This window comes from Capricornis sumatraensis, chromosome 10 (genome assembly GCF_032405125.1).
Source record: "Capricornis sumatraensis isolate serow.1 chromosome 10, serow.2, whole genome shotgun sequence".
NCBI lineage: Eukaryota > Metazoa > Chordata > Mammalia > Artiodactyla > Bovidae > Capricornis > Capricornis sumatraensis.
This window is the reverse complement of record NC_091078.1, coordinates 60,088,132-60,105,433: the sequence shown is the minus strand read 5'-3', so window position 1 is coordinate 60,105,433 and position 17,302 is coordinate 60,088,132. Positions and strand designations below refer to the sequence as shown.

Sequence of the window (17,302 nt, the reverse complement as noted above, 5' to 3'; positions counted from 1 at the left end):
TCTTCTTAGAAACCTATGAAATGGAAAATCATAACAGTCTTTAAACCCCTATGCTTATTTTAAAGATTAAATGCATGAATCTACTTAAAAGTACTTGGAATAGCGCCTGGAACATAGTAAATACATGATAAACAGAGGCTATCATCATCATTATCATCTGGCTGTCAGTTTTTTTTAAGGTTCAAAATATATAGATATATGAAATATATATAAAATATGTGCAATATATTTTTACTTCTCTTGACAAGGATATATGCTACTTTTCTAAAACCTACTATAACCTTCCATTTAGAACCATATGGCTCAATAATTGATTTGAAAAATCATCTTACTATGGTGTAAAACAGCAGCTCATCTCATACTTTAATGTGCACAGGAATTTCCTGAAGGTATTGCTAAAATGTCGATCCTGACCCAGCAGGTCTGCAGTGCTGCCTGAGAGTGTGCATTTCTAACAAGCTCCCAGTCCACATGCCGAGTGGCCTGGCTTTAAGGGACACAAGCTGATCTACTGAGGTCTGGGCCAGCCCTGGTTCTGCTAGAACAGAAAGATGCCTTTCTCCTGATCACCTCCAGGAACCCAATAAATGCACAGTCCCCCCTGGGCTGTCACTCCTCTCTCCTTTCACCTCCATTATCTCCTTCAGGGAAGGACTGGGTGGGGCTCCGGGCTTCAGCCCTGCTCCCACCTAGTAGTAGTATTGAAAGCCGCTCAGTCGTGTCTGACGCTTTGCGACCACGTGGACTTTACAGCCCATGGAATTCTCCAGGCCAGAATACTGGAGTGGGTAGCCGTTCCCTTCTCCAGGGGATCTTACCAACCCAGGGATAGAACCCAGGTCTCCCACACTGCAGGTGGATTCTTTACCAGCTGAGCCACAAGGGAAGCCCCTGCTCCCCGCTCCCCTTTGCCAATTAAACACTTTTAACTGGCCTATAGGTGAAGTGTTAACATTTTCAGGGTAGTAACCTCAAAAGATAAACACGTTCAGTATACAGCCAATTATAAACCATCTAAAAAACAAAAGTTATTTTAAGACATGGAAACGGGCCATCAGAGAGCAGAATTTTGAAAAAAAATCTTTTGATTGCTTTTACTCAAAACCTAAAGAACTTCCCACAGTCGCTCTTTAAACATTCTGTTTTACCCCATTTCCCCCCTCGCCTGCAAAATCTCTTTTTCTAGGCTCTGAGTGAAAACCCCAAAAGCCCAACTAAGAAGCTCACACTCAGCATTTGGGTATATCCTTATTTAATACCCTCCCTCTTCTCAAAAAGCAGCACCTCTTTGATATAGCCTGGTGATAGGTTCCCAGGTAATTCCAATGTCAGCTCATATTTTTCTGTTAGAAATATTTCTCTCTATATATATATTTTTAAAACTCCTATTTCAAATTGGTGATTAATAATTTTTTTAAATAATTTCCTAAAATAAAAACATTTAATAATGAATCAAGTTTCTATTAACCCACCAAAACTCATTCTGTCAAATGAAAACTCTTAAAACAAAGTGCTAAGATGCCACAAAGAGGGAGGGCACTACTGATATTTGCAACAGGTATGAATTTCAAAGATATTAGTTAAGCAACAGAAGCTAGACAAAATAATACACACTGTTGATTCCATTTACATTGTCGAGAACAGGCAAAACAAATCAAAGGGGATACAAGTTAAGACGGTGAGCAGTCTTCCAGGAGGGAGGTGTAAACTACAAAGAAAAAAGGGGACAAGGGGATGTCCCAGGATGCTGGAAACACAGCTTCTCTCCTGGTGGCTTTACAGGCACCATGTAAGACATGTGTACTTAACCTTATACTCCACTGAGGAAATAAAAGACTGCTGTGAGACCAGTAAAACAGCCAGTTCTCTATAGGTGCTAACAGGGAAAGGATCAGATTGGAGCAAAGAACAGAATTTACCCTCCTCCAAGAGGTCCAGGGTTTCCTGCTGCTCCCGGGTGGGCTTCCTCTCTTCATTCTGGCAGTCATACTCAAAACATTCTTCTTCTCCCACATCTCTTAGGGACATTGCTGAAGTCACCCCAAAGCAAAAACATCACCCTAAGGCGCTGTCCTCGAGGGAGCTCCTGGCTGCCTTCCTGGAGGAGGCATTGGGGCCGAAGCCCCTGGGGCGCACGCAGGGGCCTGGTGGGGGCCACAGACATGCCCGGGCTCAGCTGAAATGGAGGGTGTGCACAGGGCCACTGGCCCATCCTCACCCAGGTGGACCCGGAAGCGGGTGGCTCCCAGAGCCAGGAGGCGGGGCGGAGGGGGTGAAGCACCTATCAGGAACGGGAAAGCCCCGCCCAGTCCTGGCGAGAGGCTGGACAGAGGCAGGGGGCGGGGTGGTTCTGACAGGTGCTATGGAGTCAGACGGGAGGCGAGTAGGCAGGTGCATGGTGTCAAGCCAGCTATCTGCATCCAGATTCTTCTCCCACTTTCCTCCCTCAGAAGCAATGAGGATTGGTGACTTCCTGGAAGTTTGACGGAGAGACTGCAAAGGGTAATTTGCCAATTATGCCTCAAGCAGATACACACACCTGTCTAAAGTTCGGGCTCTGGCAGAGGAGGTCCCCTGGTGAACCTGACTGCCCAATACTCTCTATGAGAGAGTTTCTGTGGGTGTGCCTCAAAAGGGAGACAAATCTTGAGTGTGACAACAGTATGACACAGTGCTGAACAGGGAAGGAAAAGACCATTTGGGTTTCTAGCAAGAGGAAAAGGGAAAATTGCAGGAAACATTACTTGTGTTAAGCCTAATTCATCCCAGTCTTTCTTTGGTAATAATATATTGCATTTGCTCTTTTTAAACTGCATTTTATAAATTCCACTCTTATTCTACATCCACGGTTTCACAGCCAAATTTATAAATATTTTTTTTCTAATTGCAGGATAAGGAGGGTAAAATCTATCGCCTAAAAGTTTGCAAAGTTGCCTGAAAAAAAGAATCCAGTTTTATTGCCTATCTCATGATCAATTCCTTTGCACTGTTTGATTTTGCCTGTAATGAAATGGCAGGTCCTTCCATCAAATCCTCTGAAAGGTATCCTGAAGCACTGGTGTCTCAGAGAGTCACAGCATATTCTACAATTCCTGGGCTTTAGCCACCTCCCCGCTACACTGTGGCAGTTCTCTCTGCTCCTAAAAGCTATAGCAGGAGGCCTAAGATACCTCTCTGCCCAGGCACCTCCCTCAGGTAACCAAGAAGGCCTTGAGCAGAGGCAAGATGCTCAGCAAGAATTCTCTGCACAAGTTCAGGAACTTGGTCTTGTCCATCTTTGAATCTTTAAAGCTGCAGATCCTTCTTAGGCAGCTAAAAATGTACTCTACACTGAATCACTACCTCCATAAAAATGAATAGAAAACCATAGACCAGTGCCTATAGACAGAAAATGAAATAGAATAAAGATTTTATTAAAATTAATACCTAAAGACATATGCCTTGACAGGTTACTTTTCTGGAACCTGAAAAGAACTGCTACATTTTACAATGGTAAAAATGTGTTGTTTATAAAAAGTCAGGTCAGTACGAATTCAGTGGCAGGAAGCACAAAATCACATTTGAAAATCTTCATAAGTTTAAATATAATGTTTATAAAGGCATACACTCTGGGAGCGGGAATACATTCTTTAATCTCATTGACGTTATCAAATTGGGGCTTGTTAATTCAATTCAAAGGACAGTGAGTCTTAAGGCCTGGGAAGGGAGGGAGGGAGAAATCTCCAGTTTGTACATAATTAATTCATGAGTATCAGATGGACTATGAGATGTGCAGGTTACTGGGCGGGGCTGCAGTATATACAAATGAAAACAAGAGCTGATTTCATATATTTGAAAATACTATTAAGTGATTTTACTCATTACCAGTTGGTTATACTCAGCTCTTAACTCAATCCTAGGCTACCCTTAGTAAATGATGTCCAAGTCTCTTTGTATTATATAATTTAAAATATATACATGCAAATTAAAAATAAATCTAGGACATGGTGTCATGAACACAAGACCACTCTAGCCTGCCCATGTCAGCCCTATTCTCTAGGTTCCCTCATTCTTCAGGGTCCTCCCCACCCCCACCTCAAACCCCTTCCCCTTCCTTTGCCCCACTTCCTCTGCAGGAATGTGAGGGAATTCTCCAACCTCATCCAGCTCTGCATTCGCTTCAGGGTTAAAGGCAGAGATGGGCCAAAGTGCATCTTCTCTGAGAGCACAGTTTTTCCAAAAGTCAAAGCAGAATATGACACTTAAAGGCCAGCAAGAAGGCCTGGCCGTCCTTATGCCAGGTGACAGATGGACCATGGGACACGGACGTGGGGTGTGGAGCTGAGGGTGGCCCGGCCCTCCCTCGAGAAGCTGCTCACCCCAACAGTCAAGCAGCTACAGTGTGTGCTGTCCAGCAGTGGGGACCAATGGAATGCAAGGGCTCGGAGCAAGAAGGGAGTGGGTTCTGAGCCAGGTCCAGGGAAGTTCAAGGCTATGGGAGGGAAGTGTCACTTGCCTCCCAGTGGGCAGAGGGACCTCTTCCTGTGAGGGTCCTCTCCAGCTCTGTTTCACATAACCTCCACGGACGCATCTCCCCGAAGCTCCATCCTCTGTCCAAAGAGTGGTTGCAAGCCACTAGAGCTACCTACTTACATTGAAATCTCAACTGATTAAAATCAAATGAAATCCAAAATTCAGTGACAGTAGCCACATTCCAGACACTCCACAGCCACAAGGGGCTAGTCACTACCAAACTGGACAGTACAGAATGCTTCCATCATCACAAAAAGTCCCACAGCACAGGCACGCCCGAGGCTGGCCCTCGTCTTCAGACAGGAGTTGGGCACTCCTAGACCTGCGTCTCCCGTGTAGCCTGCTCCTGCTACAACTCCTCCACAGTCAAGAGTCTCCTGCCCCTCTGTGTGCCATGCACTTTGCTCCACTTTCCATGAGCCTCGCTGTCCTTTTACTTCCCTGACCATAAAGAGCAAGGTGGCCCATCGTTGAAGGTCACTTCCCCAAGGCCCTTGCTTATGCTATTTAAAAAACAGAGACAGAAACACAAAGCTCTGAAAACTTGGTCTCTGTGCTCCCTCTGGCCCTCTCTCAGCTCTTGAGCCCTTTGCTTCTGCCTCTGCTTTACTAAAGCTGCTGATAAATAAAAATGTACAGCTACATCATATATTTACATTTAACTCTTAAAAAAAAAAATATCCTCTCAGCAGTCATTCAGGTGCTATGTCTGGAAAGGGAAGGTCAGTGTCTACCTCCAGGGGCACATTCCACAAGAAACATGATGGGGCCTGCTTACCTACGTTTGACCCAAGTGCAGGAAAGTCAGAAAACCATCTCAAAAGCCTAGTAAGTTTCTCAGTGAATGGTTAAAATATCTGACAAAACTTCACTCACAAACCAGTCACCCTGACCCTGGGCGACATTTTAGAGGTCACTGCAGTCGGGGAACAGCGTATGTGCCACCTAAATGTAACACCATGGATTTTCATCATGGATAAGAAGCTGTAAGAATAATCACTGTGTAATCTGCCTGAGTGTTTCCATTTATAAAATCAATATGAACTACCCCATCTCCCACCCTGACATTCAAATCTGTAACGTTGCAAAAGGGGACATAAGGGTGGATGATTACAAAAGAGATTACAGCAAGAAACAGGGTAGATACAGCAAGATACTATACTTTGCTCAACAAACCAGTTACCTTTTCAGAGGAATTTTTAAAAAGAACTTAGGAACTAGTACTGTTTCTGAAAAGATAATATTAAGTACTGGCCTAGCACTTCGCTGATCACAAAGAGCTTTTACTTTATTTACATGCTTTTACCATCCTACGAGATGGCTCTGCCCAGTGGGGTTGTCCCCATTTACCAGATGGGAGAGTTGGGTTTGCTGGAGGCTTATGGGGTCCCAGGATGTGCCTAACTGTTGGTAAACAGAGACAACAGGCCTCCAATGGAGTCGCTTGTGCTAAGCCCCAGGGGCAGTCAACCAAGACTTAATACCTGACCTAATTGCAGCTTCAGCTTCTCCCAGGAATGAGGTCTTAGCCAGACAGTCTGGAATTTCCTGGTCAGCAGTAATGAGGTAATCGGCCTGAGAGACCCCACTCGTCCCCCAAAGAAAGATGAGATAATCCTTTTTCTTGTCGCCGCTGCCTTCTGTCTACAAAAGCCTTCCATTTCATACAGCTCCTCCGAGCTTCTTTCTACTTGCTAGATGGGATGAGGCTCAAATCCTGAAATGGTGAAGAACACCAGTTTTATCTTTATCAGTTGAGTTTTGTTTTTAAATACCACACAGCCACAGAGAATGCAAAATGGGCCTCAAAGGCAGACTCCGGGCCGTGTTTTTCCGGCCATTCTGCCTATTTCTAGAATAATTATGAAAGTGCACTCCGTTTCTTTAACTCAGGGACATATACTTGAACCCAAACCTTTCTGAAAATTAAAAAGGCTTCACACTCTTTCTAAGCATATTTTTCTTAAGTGACCAGTGGAGCCAAGAAACAACCTAAGATTTCATGACAGACAGAAAGAATCATCTTCCAGACCCCGGGGCCCCAGGATGGTCTCCATGGCACTGTTCTCCAAGCATACCTGCTGCAAAGAATCGCCTACAGCAGGCACTAAAGATTCTGATTTCTCAGGGCCTCTCCTGGTCTGCAGTTAGTCTGGGAGTATGCTTTTTAAATAATGGGGTGACTCATGATTTGCCAGGTTTTAGAAGTTCCTGCAATGAAGAGATGGGACACAGTTAATGTGGGTAACCAGGAACCTGTTTGATGCTAGAATTTTAAGCTATAAATGCTGAGTGCACATGTGCAAATTCTGCACAGGCCACTGCTGTACTGGGTTGATCACTGGCTATTTCAAACCTCTAAAAATCACTTTAAGGTACTGGGCAATCAACCTCTCCAACTGTTACGATTCTAAGCATCTGTCCCATGCCCCTGTTATACCCTCTGGAGTCTTGATTGTGTTTGGGGGGCTGAGGGGTTGAGACAGAGTATTAAGACTCCACAACTAAAACTCATTAAGGGGGAAGGATACAGTCAGTAGACTGAATAAACCTCAAAAGAGAACAGCAGCCATTTCTTAAATCCACATTTAACAGAGCAATCCCTAATTGTCCTGCAGTCTATATTTCCACCCTTATGTACTTTTTCGGTGCTAACCTTGCAACTTAAGTGCCAGTCAGTAACTATGACATAAATGATGATTTTGCATCTTTTTAAAAAACATTTGACTCATCTTTTGTTATTACTATGAAAAGCTCCCTGGAAGTTTCCCACATTAAAGATTCCAATGACAAATAAGTAAGAGAGACAAAGCAACACTCTGTGTGTCTAACTCCTACCTAGCCTCCTCACCAGGAAGTTCAGAACCAGGAGATGAAAGGGCTATTCAAAGACTGCTTTGCAGTTTTAAAGCTGCATGAAAACAAAGGCACACTGCCTCCATTTCCAGACTAACCTGGCAGTTCAGGAAAGAACCCAACTAGTCAGACGTGTATAAACAAGCACTGTCAATATTAGCATATTCCTGAATTCCCCACTCCCTTTTGTGGGCTTTCCTAAACCACATTAGTTCTGAGCTTCCATTCCTTTGATTCCCTGTTTTGCTAATTATCTTTAAAATGGGATTATGAAAATGTCAGTTGTCCCAGCAAATTCTGTCCCAGTGGCCTTTCTACTTCACCCAAATTGGTATGGAGGAGAAAAGCAACTATTTCACTCAGCATACACTCAGACAGTAACTGCTATCAACATTTATTTACCCTTGGACAGATGAGCTGCCTCTTTTTCTGTTTTCCTTTTCTGCTGGAAGAAGAGAGATCTGGCTGCTTGGGGCCAAAAGACTCAACCAAGAAAGGGCTGGGTAAGAAAATCCTTCTGAGAGACACCCAGACAAGAGCAGGCCTCTTCTCACCCTTCAGATTAAGCACTGCGAGTGACTGCCTTTATTTCCTCAGACAAGGGTGTAAATAAAGCTGGACGGTGTCACAATCAGGGCAAGATAGTAAGAAACCTTCCCCCGCCACTTCCGTCCCTTCCGGGACGGTTCTGGGGAACCATGGGCACACCCAACACCTCCACTGGGCGGTGGAGGTGGGACAGGCCCTCTGCCGTAACGAATGTGCCGTGCTCCAGTGGTCCACCCTCTAAAAAGTCATGGAGGGTTCAGCGAGTCACAAATCACCAAGGAAAATTCAAGAGGTCAATGATGAAATCTGAAAAGAAGCACCCTTATAATTGCCGCCTAGAATAGGACAGGAACTTGCTTTAAGAATAATACACCCCAAAGAAAACAACTGAGTCATCTTTCCCCCTCACGACCCTGGGAACTGCCCACCATCATCATCACTCACGACGTTTACAGATGCACAGGGACTCGACACGGCAGTGTCTGCATCTAACACTCGGGGATGGTGGAGCTCAGCTGGGGAAGTTTCTCAGCACGTTTAAATACCCACCCACCCCCTCCAACAAAGGCTCTTGGCCTTTCTTCTGTGGCTCACAGTCAAGGCCGAAATTAGCAAATACAGAGATAATTATGCAGTTCTTCAGCTTATTAATGAGGCCAGGTCCCAGCCAGTTACATCATTCAGGTTAATCAAATGTAGTCATGTTAGAGTGATCTGAAACTCCCGATTCAATTAAAAAGCAGTTACTTTGCCTATTACTGGCTCGTGTGGGCTGAGAACATTATGATCACCAGGGAATGGACCCTTCAAGTATATAGATATTGGGTCCTCTTGTGTGCGTGGGTTTATGTAAAGGCATGTGATACAGGGTCACTTTAAAGAAGAAATTAAAGATGACAGGTTAACTGTGTCATATACAATTTGATGCCACCCCCACAGGGGCCTGAGGCCCCTCCCCTGTGGCCTGAGAATGCACCTGAGTGCCATTTCCTGGTGTCTGGAACCTCCCGAGGCTGCTCCAGCCACAGAAACTCCGCCTAGTCTCCTCTGGAATGCACCACACCCTCCCTGCCCAAACGGGAAGGATACAGACTCTTACAGCCCCTCCCAACATCTCCCACCTCCATCTCTGTGGGATCCCGCAAGATAATTCGTTTGACTTGACTGCCAGGTGGGAAGCTGCTTCTGCCTTTTTTTCCAGCCTCCCCTGGGCTCCCAGGTCTGGGCCCAGGAAAGCAGGATTCTCCAAGGCCAGAGGACCACTCCCTGAAGACACTAGTCCCTGGACCATAGATGATGACATCTCCACTTGCACACACAAATGCACACACGCACGCATCACCCCAGAGAGAATTCAGTCCCACTGAAGTGCCATGCTCACAAGCCCAGCATGCCAACACCATCTCCAGACTGCCAAGAAGCCTCCCCCGACCACGAGCCCTGCCCACCTGCTGTCCCCCCTTCACCACGCCTTCGCAACGGTCACAGCCATGCGGTGCTGCTCCCGTGCCCCTCCCTCCTCCCGTCTCCCCAGGAAGGTTCCAGGACACCCCCTCCCCCGAAGGGAGACAATGGCCCTACACATCCCCGCTCTGTTTTGCAGGAGCCATAATTACCGTCTGAGCATTCTTCATAATACCAGTCTAGTTCATAGTAATCCGCTTCGATAAATTTCTGCATAGTCAGTATTCTGGCAGAGGAAAGAATGGACTTCACGGCACCATCGACGTCAGGTGAAACGCTGCCATGCCCCCCTGCCCTTCCAGAATGCCGGGCAGAACAGCATCCCCAAACACGCCAGAATTAAGCTGAGCATCCTTAATGACAGTCTGGAGCCAGGACGGAAAAGGGGCAGTGAAAAGGAAAACCATGGAGGGGGAAGAGGAGGAGCACAGCTATCAGAGACCCTGGCAGTCCTGCTAATAAAGCGGCAGTGGCCAGCAGCCCTGAATGGGAGTAGCCAGAGCCGTCCTATCCGCGAGCACAGAGGGTGACGTCAGGGACACACACCACCACCCCGAGGTCTCACTCCAGCCTCGCTGCCCCACTCCCGCTCATCTTTCAATCTAACGGTTGCCATAGAAACAGGCCAGCTCGGAAAAAAAATGATGCTGAGATGGAGGAAATGTCTTCCAAGGATGCTGGGAGCAGGGGCTGAGAGGTGCCACGTTGGGAGAAATGAGGGCGTGCAGGCAGGGAAGGGGGTGGCGCCAGGAACATTATCACCATCATCTCTTCCAATAAATGTCAGGACAAGTTTATCTATCTGCTTAATTCTGGGTCACTATGGACTCTGCATTTGAAAAACAACCCCTTTAAAAATCTGCAACTTCTTTCCTCAACCTGATTTTAAACATTAAACATCTTTCCTTAAAAATTTCGACTGCTGCCTAAAGGAAATGTAAATTTCTCAGAAAAGGGAACCATTTTCATACAGATACAGGCCTGTTCTCTGTTCATGCCTTGGCTCAAACTCCTGGAGAAACAGCCTGCAGCATACAAGTAGAGGAGAAAGCCATCACAGAGGGGCTTGTGCAATAAGATAGACTGCTTTCACGGACACTAAAATGTGTTATCAAAGTACAAAAATATATACCAGAAGGAAACAGTCCACCTTCAGGAAGGTGGTTCCCTCCAGGAAAGGAGTGAGGGGATAGGACTTTGAAACTGTCCTTATAAATGCATTGTGAACGTTTTCCTTGGGCTGCCCTGGTGGCTTTACCTGGTGGTGAAGAATCCGTCTGTCAAGCAGGAGACAAGGGTTCTATCTCTGGGTTGGGAAGATCCCCTGGAGGAGGAAATGGCAACCCACTTCAGTATTCTTACCTGGAGAATCCCATGGACAGAGGAGCCTGGTTGGGCTACAGTCCATGGAGTAGCAGGGTCAGATACAACTCAGCGACTAAACAACAACGTTTTATTTCTTACAAAAAAAAAAAAAGGAAAGTGAAGCTAACATTTATTAGTCCTAATTATTTAGCATGTTTGAAATGTTTCATTTAAATGGGTAATGGATAGTTAAATAGATTTTAGACTTGCTATAAGTTAAACTCATCCGCTAAACAGGGTTGCTCAACCTCAGCACTACAGACACACAATTAGGGTCAGATTGTTCTCTGTGGCAGGCGCTGTCCTGGGCATGGCCTCCACCCATTTAGGTGCTAGAAGAACCACCCTGTCTCTCTGTTGATGTGACATCCAAAAGCGTCTCCAGATGGTGCCAAATGACCCGTGGGAGCAAAATCTCCCTTGAACACTGCTGCCCTCGAGCAAAACTACCTATGGAACCTCACCAGCCTGTTAGCTGGGTACTGTAACCATCTGTTGGCGTCAATGGCAACAAATGTGCCAGCTTGGTCCAGCTTTCCTCTTAATTTTCTACTCAAGACTGTATAATGTGGGAATGAGTAAAAGGACTTTTTTTCCACTACTGGGAGGGCAAGCTTCTTTCCTTCCACAGTGATCAAACAGGGAGGCTTTCCCTCTTTCCTTCCACAGGCACATGATGCCCTAGTTAATGAACTTGGAGGAAAAGGCATCCCTCTAGGGCAGGGCTGCCCAGGCTTTAATGTGCATGTGAATTATTCGGAGCTCTTGCTAAAGTGCAGATTCTAATGCCTCAAGTCTGCAACTGCAAACAATTTTCTGCATTTCTAACAAGCTCTCACATGCTCACGAGGCTGCTGGCCCCCAGACGACACTTCATGGCAAGGCTCTTCAGTAGGAAAAAAAGACTTGGGGGTAGACTTTATGGTGTGTGTGTATGTATATATATGTGTGTGTATCTGCCTAACTGTATGTATGAGTAGTAGGTAATTCAGAGGAAAACTATTTGCGTGTGTATGTTGAGGGGGCGGTGGTTTATATATGCCCTTCCCTCTCCCTGACCCCAACTTGGATACACATTTAAAATTTTCTAGGACATTCACCTATTTAAAGTCAGCAGCCAACAGTTTTAATTCCTGCTGTAACTGCCCCCATTATCTGAACACATCTCTCCCTTTGGTCCTTATCCTGTCTCTCTGCCATCGATGGCAGCTCTCAAGAACACCACAGCAAACCACCAGGCAGCGTCTCGGATGTCACTCCTCATGACAGGTGAGCTGAGGCTGGTGTCCTAAGGTTTTCTGAGGTTTTTGTTTGTTTAAAGTTCCCTAAGGTGGTTCTGAAAGATGATTATAGGTCTCATAAATAAACTGATGGACAGTTAACAGTTTCCTCAAAATCAGCATGTTTAACAGGTTCAATCCAGTACAGGGGGTGAGGTCTAGTACGAACTTTCACAATGAAGGCAGGATAAAGCAGCAAAGAATGCAAACTCCACAAAGCATCATAGAAAAGTCAGGTGCAGTTAGAAACCTCTTCACCAAAGGCTTAAGCAGAAGACTTGGGTTTGATCCCTGGGTTGGAAAGATCCTCTGGAGAAGGGAATGGCAATCCACTCCAGTATCCTTGCCTGGAAAATTCCACGGACAGAGGAACCTGGAGGGCTACAGTCTATGGGGTCGCAAACAGTTGCACATGACTGAGCGACTAACACTTTTCAACAAAGGCTTGGCACATTTACCTCACAGTGCTATGAATTTTTAAAATATTTTATTTATATACCATATCACCACAGAAGCAAAAAATAATGAATAGATAGATAGATGGCTACGTAGATGGATGGACTACTAATGGCAGGCAGTTTAATATCATAGCTCAGAACAAGGGCTTTTGGAGTTAGACGGCCTGAAGTTTGGTTCAGGCTCCTCATTTGCCATCTGTGACCTTCTTAGACACCTGAGTCTTACCTGCTAAATGGCGTGACTATAATATCTGTCGCACAGACAGGGTGAGGCGTTAATTAATGCATGGGAGAGCACTCAGCACAGTGCCTGGGACAAAGTGAGTCTGCAACCAATGTTAGTTGCAATCATCTTCATCACTCTAATTCTTTAAAAAAGGAAACAAGCCAATATGAGCAATTAAAAAGATAGCACAATTTTCTAAGCTATAATTAGGGAAATGAGGTAGAAACGTCATTTATTAGCTTTGTTCCAGCATAATAAAAGGCCTGGAGTTCACAGTAATGAGCAGGATTGGTAATCTAGGGGTGGGAAGGTGCCATTTCTAAATAGCATTTGACCATATCACTGAACGTGACTTTTATCAAATCCAAAGATTGTATACATCTAATTTACTTTTTAAGACAATGCAAAAGAAAGAAATGAGTAAAGAAACAGTATCATTTATGGGTGAATTTTATGGGCCTTGAGCAAGTTTTTTTTTGTTTTGAGCAAGTTTTAAATTGAACATCTATATCAAAACTGCTGTGTGATAGGCTCCAAAGGATAAAGTAATCCATTCACAACTCTGCAGAGATGGTTCCAAGGTTAAAATCCAGGTGTGCGTGCATGCTCAGTGGCGTCCGACTCTTTGCGACTCTGGACTATAGCCTGCCAGGCACCTCTGTCCATGGGATTTCTCACGCACTAACACTGGAGTGGGTTGTCATTTCCTTCTCCAGGGATCTTCCTGACCCGCCCCCGGATCAGGAATCGGGACAGGTCCCAGAAGCAGCCTGAGAGAAGCCCCTGTCCATTCACTCAACACTATTTAAGGAGTGCTGACTGCACATCAGGCCTCAGCCCCTCACCGCTCACTCACTTAAGACCCCCCTCGCTGGGCAGACGAGGGAAGGGGGCTCAGAGAGCTGAAGTCATTTGACCGGGATCACTCAGCAAAAACCAAGAACAACTGAATACAAACCAGGCACCAACCACCTCCAAAACTTTTTCTGTCAATAACTGAGAAAACACTGAAGGAGTATTTACAAATAAAATTTGAAACAAAAAAAGGGGTTGGAATTAAAGGGATATTTCTCTACCCATCCTCAGCAGAGCAGCCTTCTGATGCCAACTTTAACAGGGCTTCTTGGAGAGTTGTTGATTCCATGTCTTGGAGCAGGAAAAATCAAGATAGGCCCACAATAGCACGTTGCACAAAAGTAAACAACTGCTCCAAAAGGTCTGGGGTAGGAGTGATCAGGCATCAGAGCCCACTTGAAAGGACATCACATTGCCAGCTTGTGATAATTCTAACATCAAAAAGAAAATACAATCAATAACAGTTAAAGGTTGTCAAGACCATGAATATCAATGAACATGAAAACAAAAAGGGCAACCAAGTGAATCAGGCAACTGACATAAAAAGGAAAGTGGAATATAATAGGGAGATTTTTTAAATTTATCTTGAGCAAGGGAGGGTAGGTGTGTGTGACTGTTCTATTTCTGTCACTAATATTTTTCATAAAGCACTGCATGAACATCATTCCAAGTAGGGTGGCTATGAATAAACCAACCGGATATGGAATGAGGAGGCAGGTAACAGAACAGGAAAACTTGATGCTGTGGCCACGACTACCCCCAGGTTACCCCCAGGTAGGAGGAGGATCAGCTCCTGAGCTGCAAAGTTAGTTATGTATCCTCTTTTGTAAGCATTTCAGAGAATCTAATAGACTAGGCACGCCAAATTAAGAAGACTCTAATTACGAGAGAAGTCCTAATCGAACAAATGTTTGCTGTTCAGTTCCTAAGTCTTGTCTGACTCTTTGTGACCCCGTGGACTGTAGCATGCCAGGCTTCCATGCCCTTCACCATCTCCTGGAATTTGCTCAAATTCATATCCACTGAGTCAGTGATGCTATCCAACCATCTCATCCTTTGTTGCCCCCTTCTCCTCCTGGCCTCAATCTTTCCCAGCATCCGGGTCTTTTCCAATGAGTTGACTCTTCCTATCAGGCGGCCAACTTAAATGATTAAAAGAATATAATAAAATTTCTAAGTTTTAAACTATTAGCTGTGTAGTAATTCACATACACATACATAATTTTATATACTCATATGCATATATACGTATGCAAGAAGAAATGAAAATAAATTATTCACACATTTAAAAAATGAATACGTGCTAACAATTTTGGATTAAATTACAACTGATGCAGTTATGAGTTTGCCTTGAAGTGTCTCAGATGTTACCTGCCACATGCCACCTTCCTCCACACCCCAGATGATGAGCACGGGCCACACCAGGGCCCCCGAGTGGCCAACCGGACAAGCAGGTAGGAGAAGGGTAGCTCCCTGTGCTCCTCCCTCTGGCTGGAAGCAGAACCACTCAGGGCCCCAATCCTCCTCTGCAACATGCCCCTGGTCTCCAGAGCTTTCCTCCCTTCAGGAAGTACTACAAGCCTTCTACCTGCATCCCAGGGCAGCCAGGACAGAAGAGGGGAGGGCTTCCTAATCCTCCATTCTTGACGGCGTCAGGGGGACTCGCATGAAATACAGGCTGACAAGCAGGCCTTCCCTCCACCGGCTGCAGAAAATTAACTAACAGGATGCTTTTGCAGAGTTTTCTTTCTGATCTTTATTTTTTAAAAACACTGCCATTGCCAGTCACCGAGCTCCCACGGCAGAAGGCAGGCTGCTAACGAACAGCTTGCTGTCAACTACCCGCTCCCAAACCATCTCCACCTCATTTCAGACACAGGAAAAGCAGGCACCCATGCCACCTCCAGGGAGAAGATGGGGACAGAACAGAGGCGGCAGACAGCACCCAACAAAGCTCTACAGAGACAAAGAGTACCCCAGCTTGGAAGCCCTCATTAAAATCACTCATGCACCTGAGGAGGGCACAGAGAAGAAACAGAGTTCTGATGTGTTGCTGGGGTTCCCAGTTTGCTTCCTGCACCCCGGGAGGGCTGCATGGAGCATCTCATTCCTGGACCAGCAGGTCACGTAGCAGATGTTCCAGGGTTCAAAACATAAATCAGAACCATAACCCAGAATCACTAGGCCTGAGCCCATCACTGGTGGGGAGGGGGGTGCAGATGGGCTAACAAGCTGAGCTGTCACGTCAATTTCCCACCTGAGTCTGTTCCAGCTTTGTGTTAGATATGCTGGATTCCCTTGCAAAGGAAAACAGTCAATCTGTACAGGATTGCTTGCCAACCATTTTTGTTCTTAAAAAAAAAAAGCAAAGACCCACCAACACTGGAATCTGGATTGGTGAGAAAGAGTGGAAGCTGGCAGTTGCCAGGTGACAAAGCAGGCCTAAGGTCACAGTCATCTGTCTCCTGGTATGAGCACCCAGATGCCTTGCTCACCGGATCCTGGGGTTCCTGGTACCATCGGCACCTGGTGTGGTATGGGTGTGGCCGCTCTGGACCTTCAGAGATAAGCATTTTCTATTTCCCCTCCGCACCGATGCCTGACACCCTGGCCCACACCTGGGGATGAGGATGGCAGGGGGTGGGGTGGGGGGCCTTGACTGTGTGTCGCTGACACATGGGAAGTGGCTGTGCAGCCAGAGCTTCTCTGTCTGCAGAAGTCCACCTGCAGACTACTGCGAAAAAGCGATGAAAATGGGCCCAAGGAAGAACCTGCTCACATGAGGAGTGAGCATAAGAGGGGAGAAGGCACAATTCCAGGGCTCCCTCAGGTCCTCACCTGCAAACAAAATGGCCTGAGGTCTTGAGAATGACAGAAAGGCACAACTAGTACCACAGCATTTACATGAGAAAACTCAAGGCAAGTGTTTATAAGTATACTATAACGTACACATTTTAGTGTTATTTGCTAGCAAAGGATAATGAAACGTTTTCCCAGCCATTAGATCCCTTCTCCATCCTCTGTACAACCTTCCCCGACACCCATCATTCATCTTTCCTTCCTTCTTTCAACCCCACCCACCACAATGTCAGCGCTCCACACGCATCCCTCCTACACACACAAACACAAATGCACCATGTTGTCTCTTAGGTCACACCTCATATAACTTGTGATCCCTCCCTTTAGAAGGTCAGCATTGTGTGCAATCTAATTCAGTTTGCACAGGCTCACTGCATACTGTGGAGTCTTCACTTTTGTTTCACTGATCATTTTGGGCTTCCCTGGTGGCTCAGATGGTAAAGAATCCACCTGCAATGTGGGAGACCTGGATTCGATCCCTAGGTTGGAAAGATCCCTGGGTTGAGAAGGGAATGGCTACTCACTCCAGTATTCTTGCCTGGAGAATCCCACAGACAGAGGAGCCTGGTGGGCTACAGTCCATGGAGTCGCAAAGAGTCGTATAGGACTGAGCGACTTGCGTAGACTTGCGTAGAGTCCTACAGCACTAAGCGACTTTCCTGCCTTTCACTTCACTTCATTTAGGATTTGAGTTAGATGAAGGCAGTCTCTGGAAAGTGGCAACAAAGTGATCTTGCTATACTATATGCATTGTTTGTAATTTTGCTTTGTCTTTGCCAAAAAAAAAAAGAGGGAGAAAAACTTGTTTTTTAACTTAAAAGATACTTTTGCATGTTCTTATGTAATTAGCACTTGTTAAGTACCTATTTCATGCAAGG

The 17,302-nt window shown here is 45.6% G+C and overlaps 1 protein-coding gene across 3 annotated transcripts in view; it reads right to left on the bottom strand.

The window, feature by feature from the left end:
* Positions 1-17,302, bottom strand: part of TRAK1 (trafficking kinesin protein 1) — a 103,953-nt gene that overhangs the window by 50,833 nt on the left and 35,818 nt on the right. The window contains exon 1 of one of the 3 annotated variants that reach the window (XM_068982858.1): positions 9,534-9,597. The exons of 1 other annotated variant lie outside the window; for it this stretch is intronic. In XM_068982858.1, the coding sequence (XP_068838959.1) occupies positions 9,534-9,597 (64 nt within the window). Of the gene's footprint in view, positions 1-1,919; positions 2,029-9,533; positions 9,598-17,302 lie in introns of those variants that run through there. One more of the 3 variants, XM_068982857.1, reaches the window with a different exon arrangement.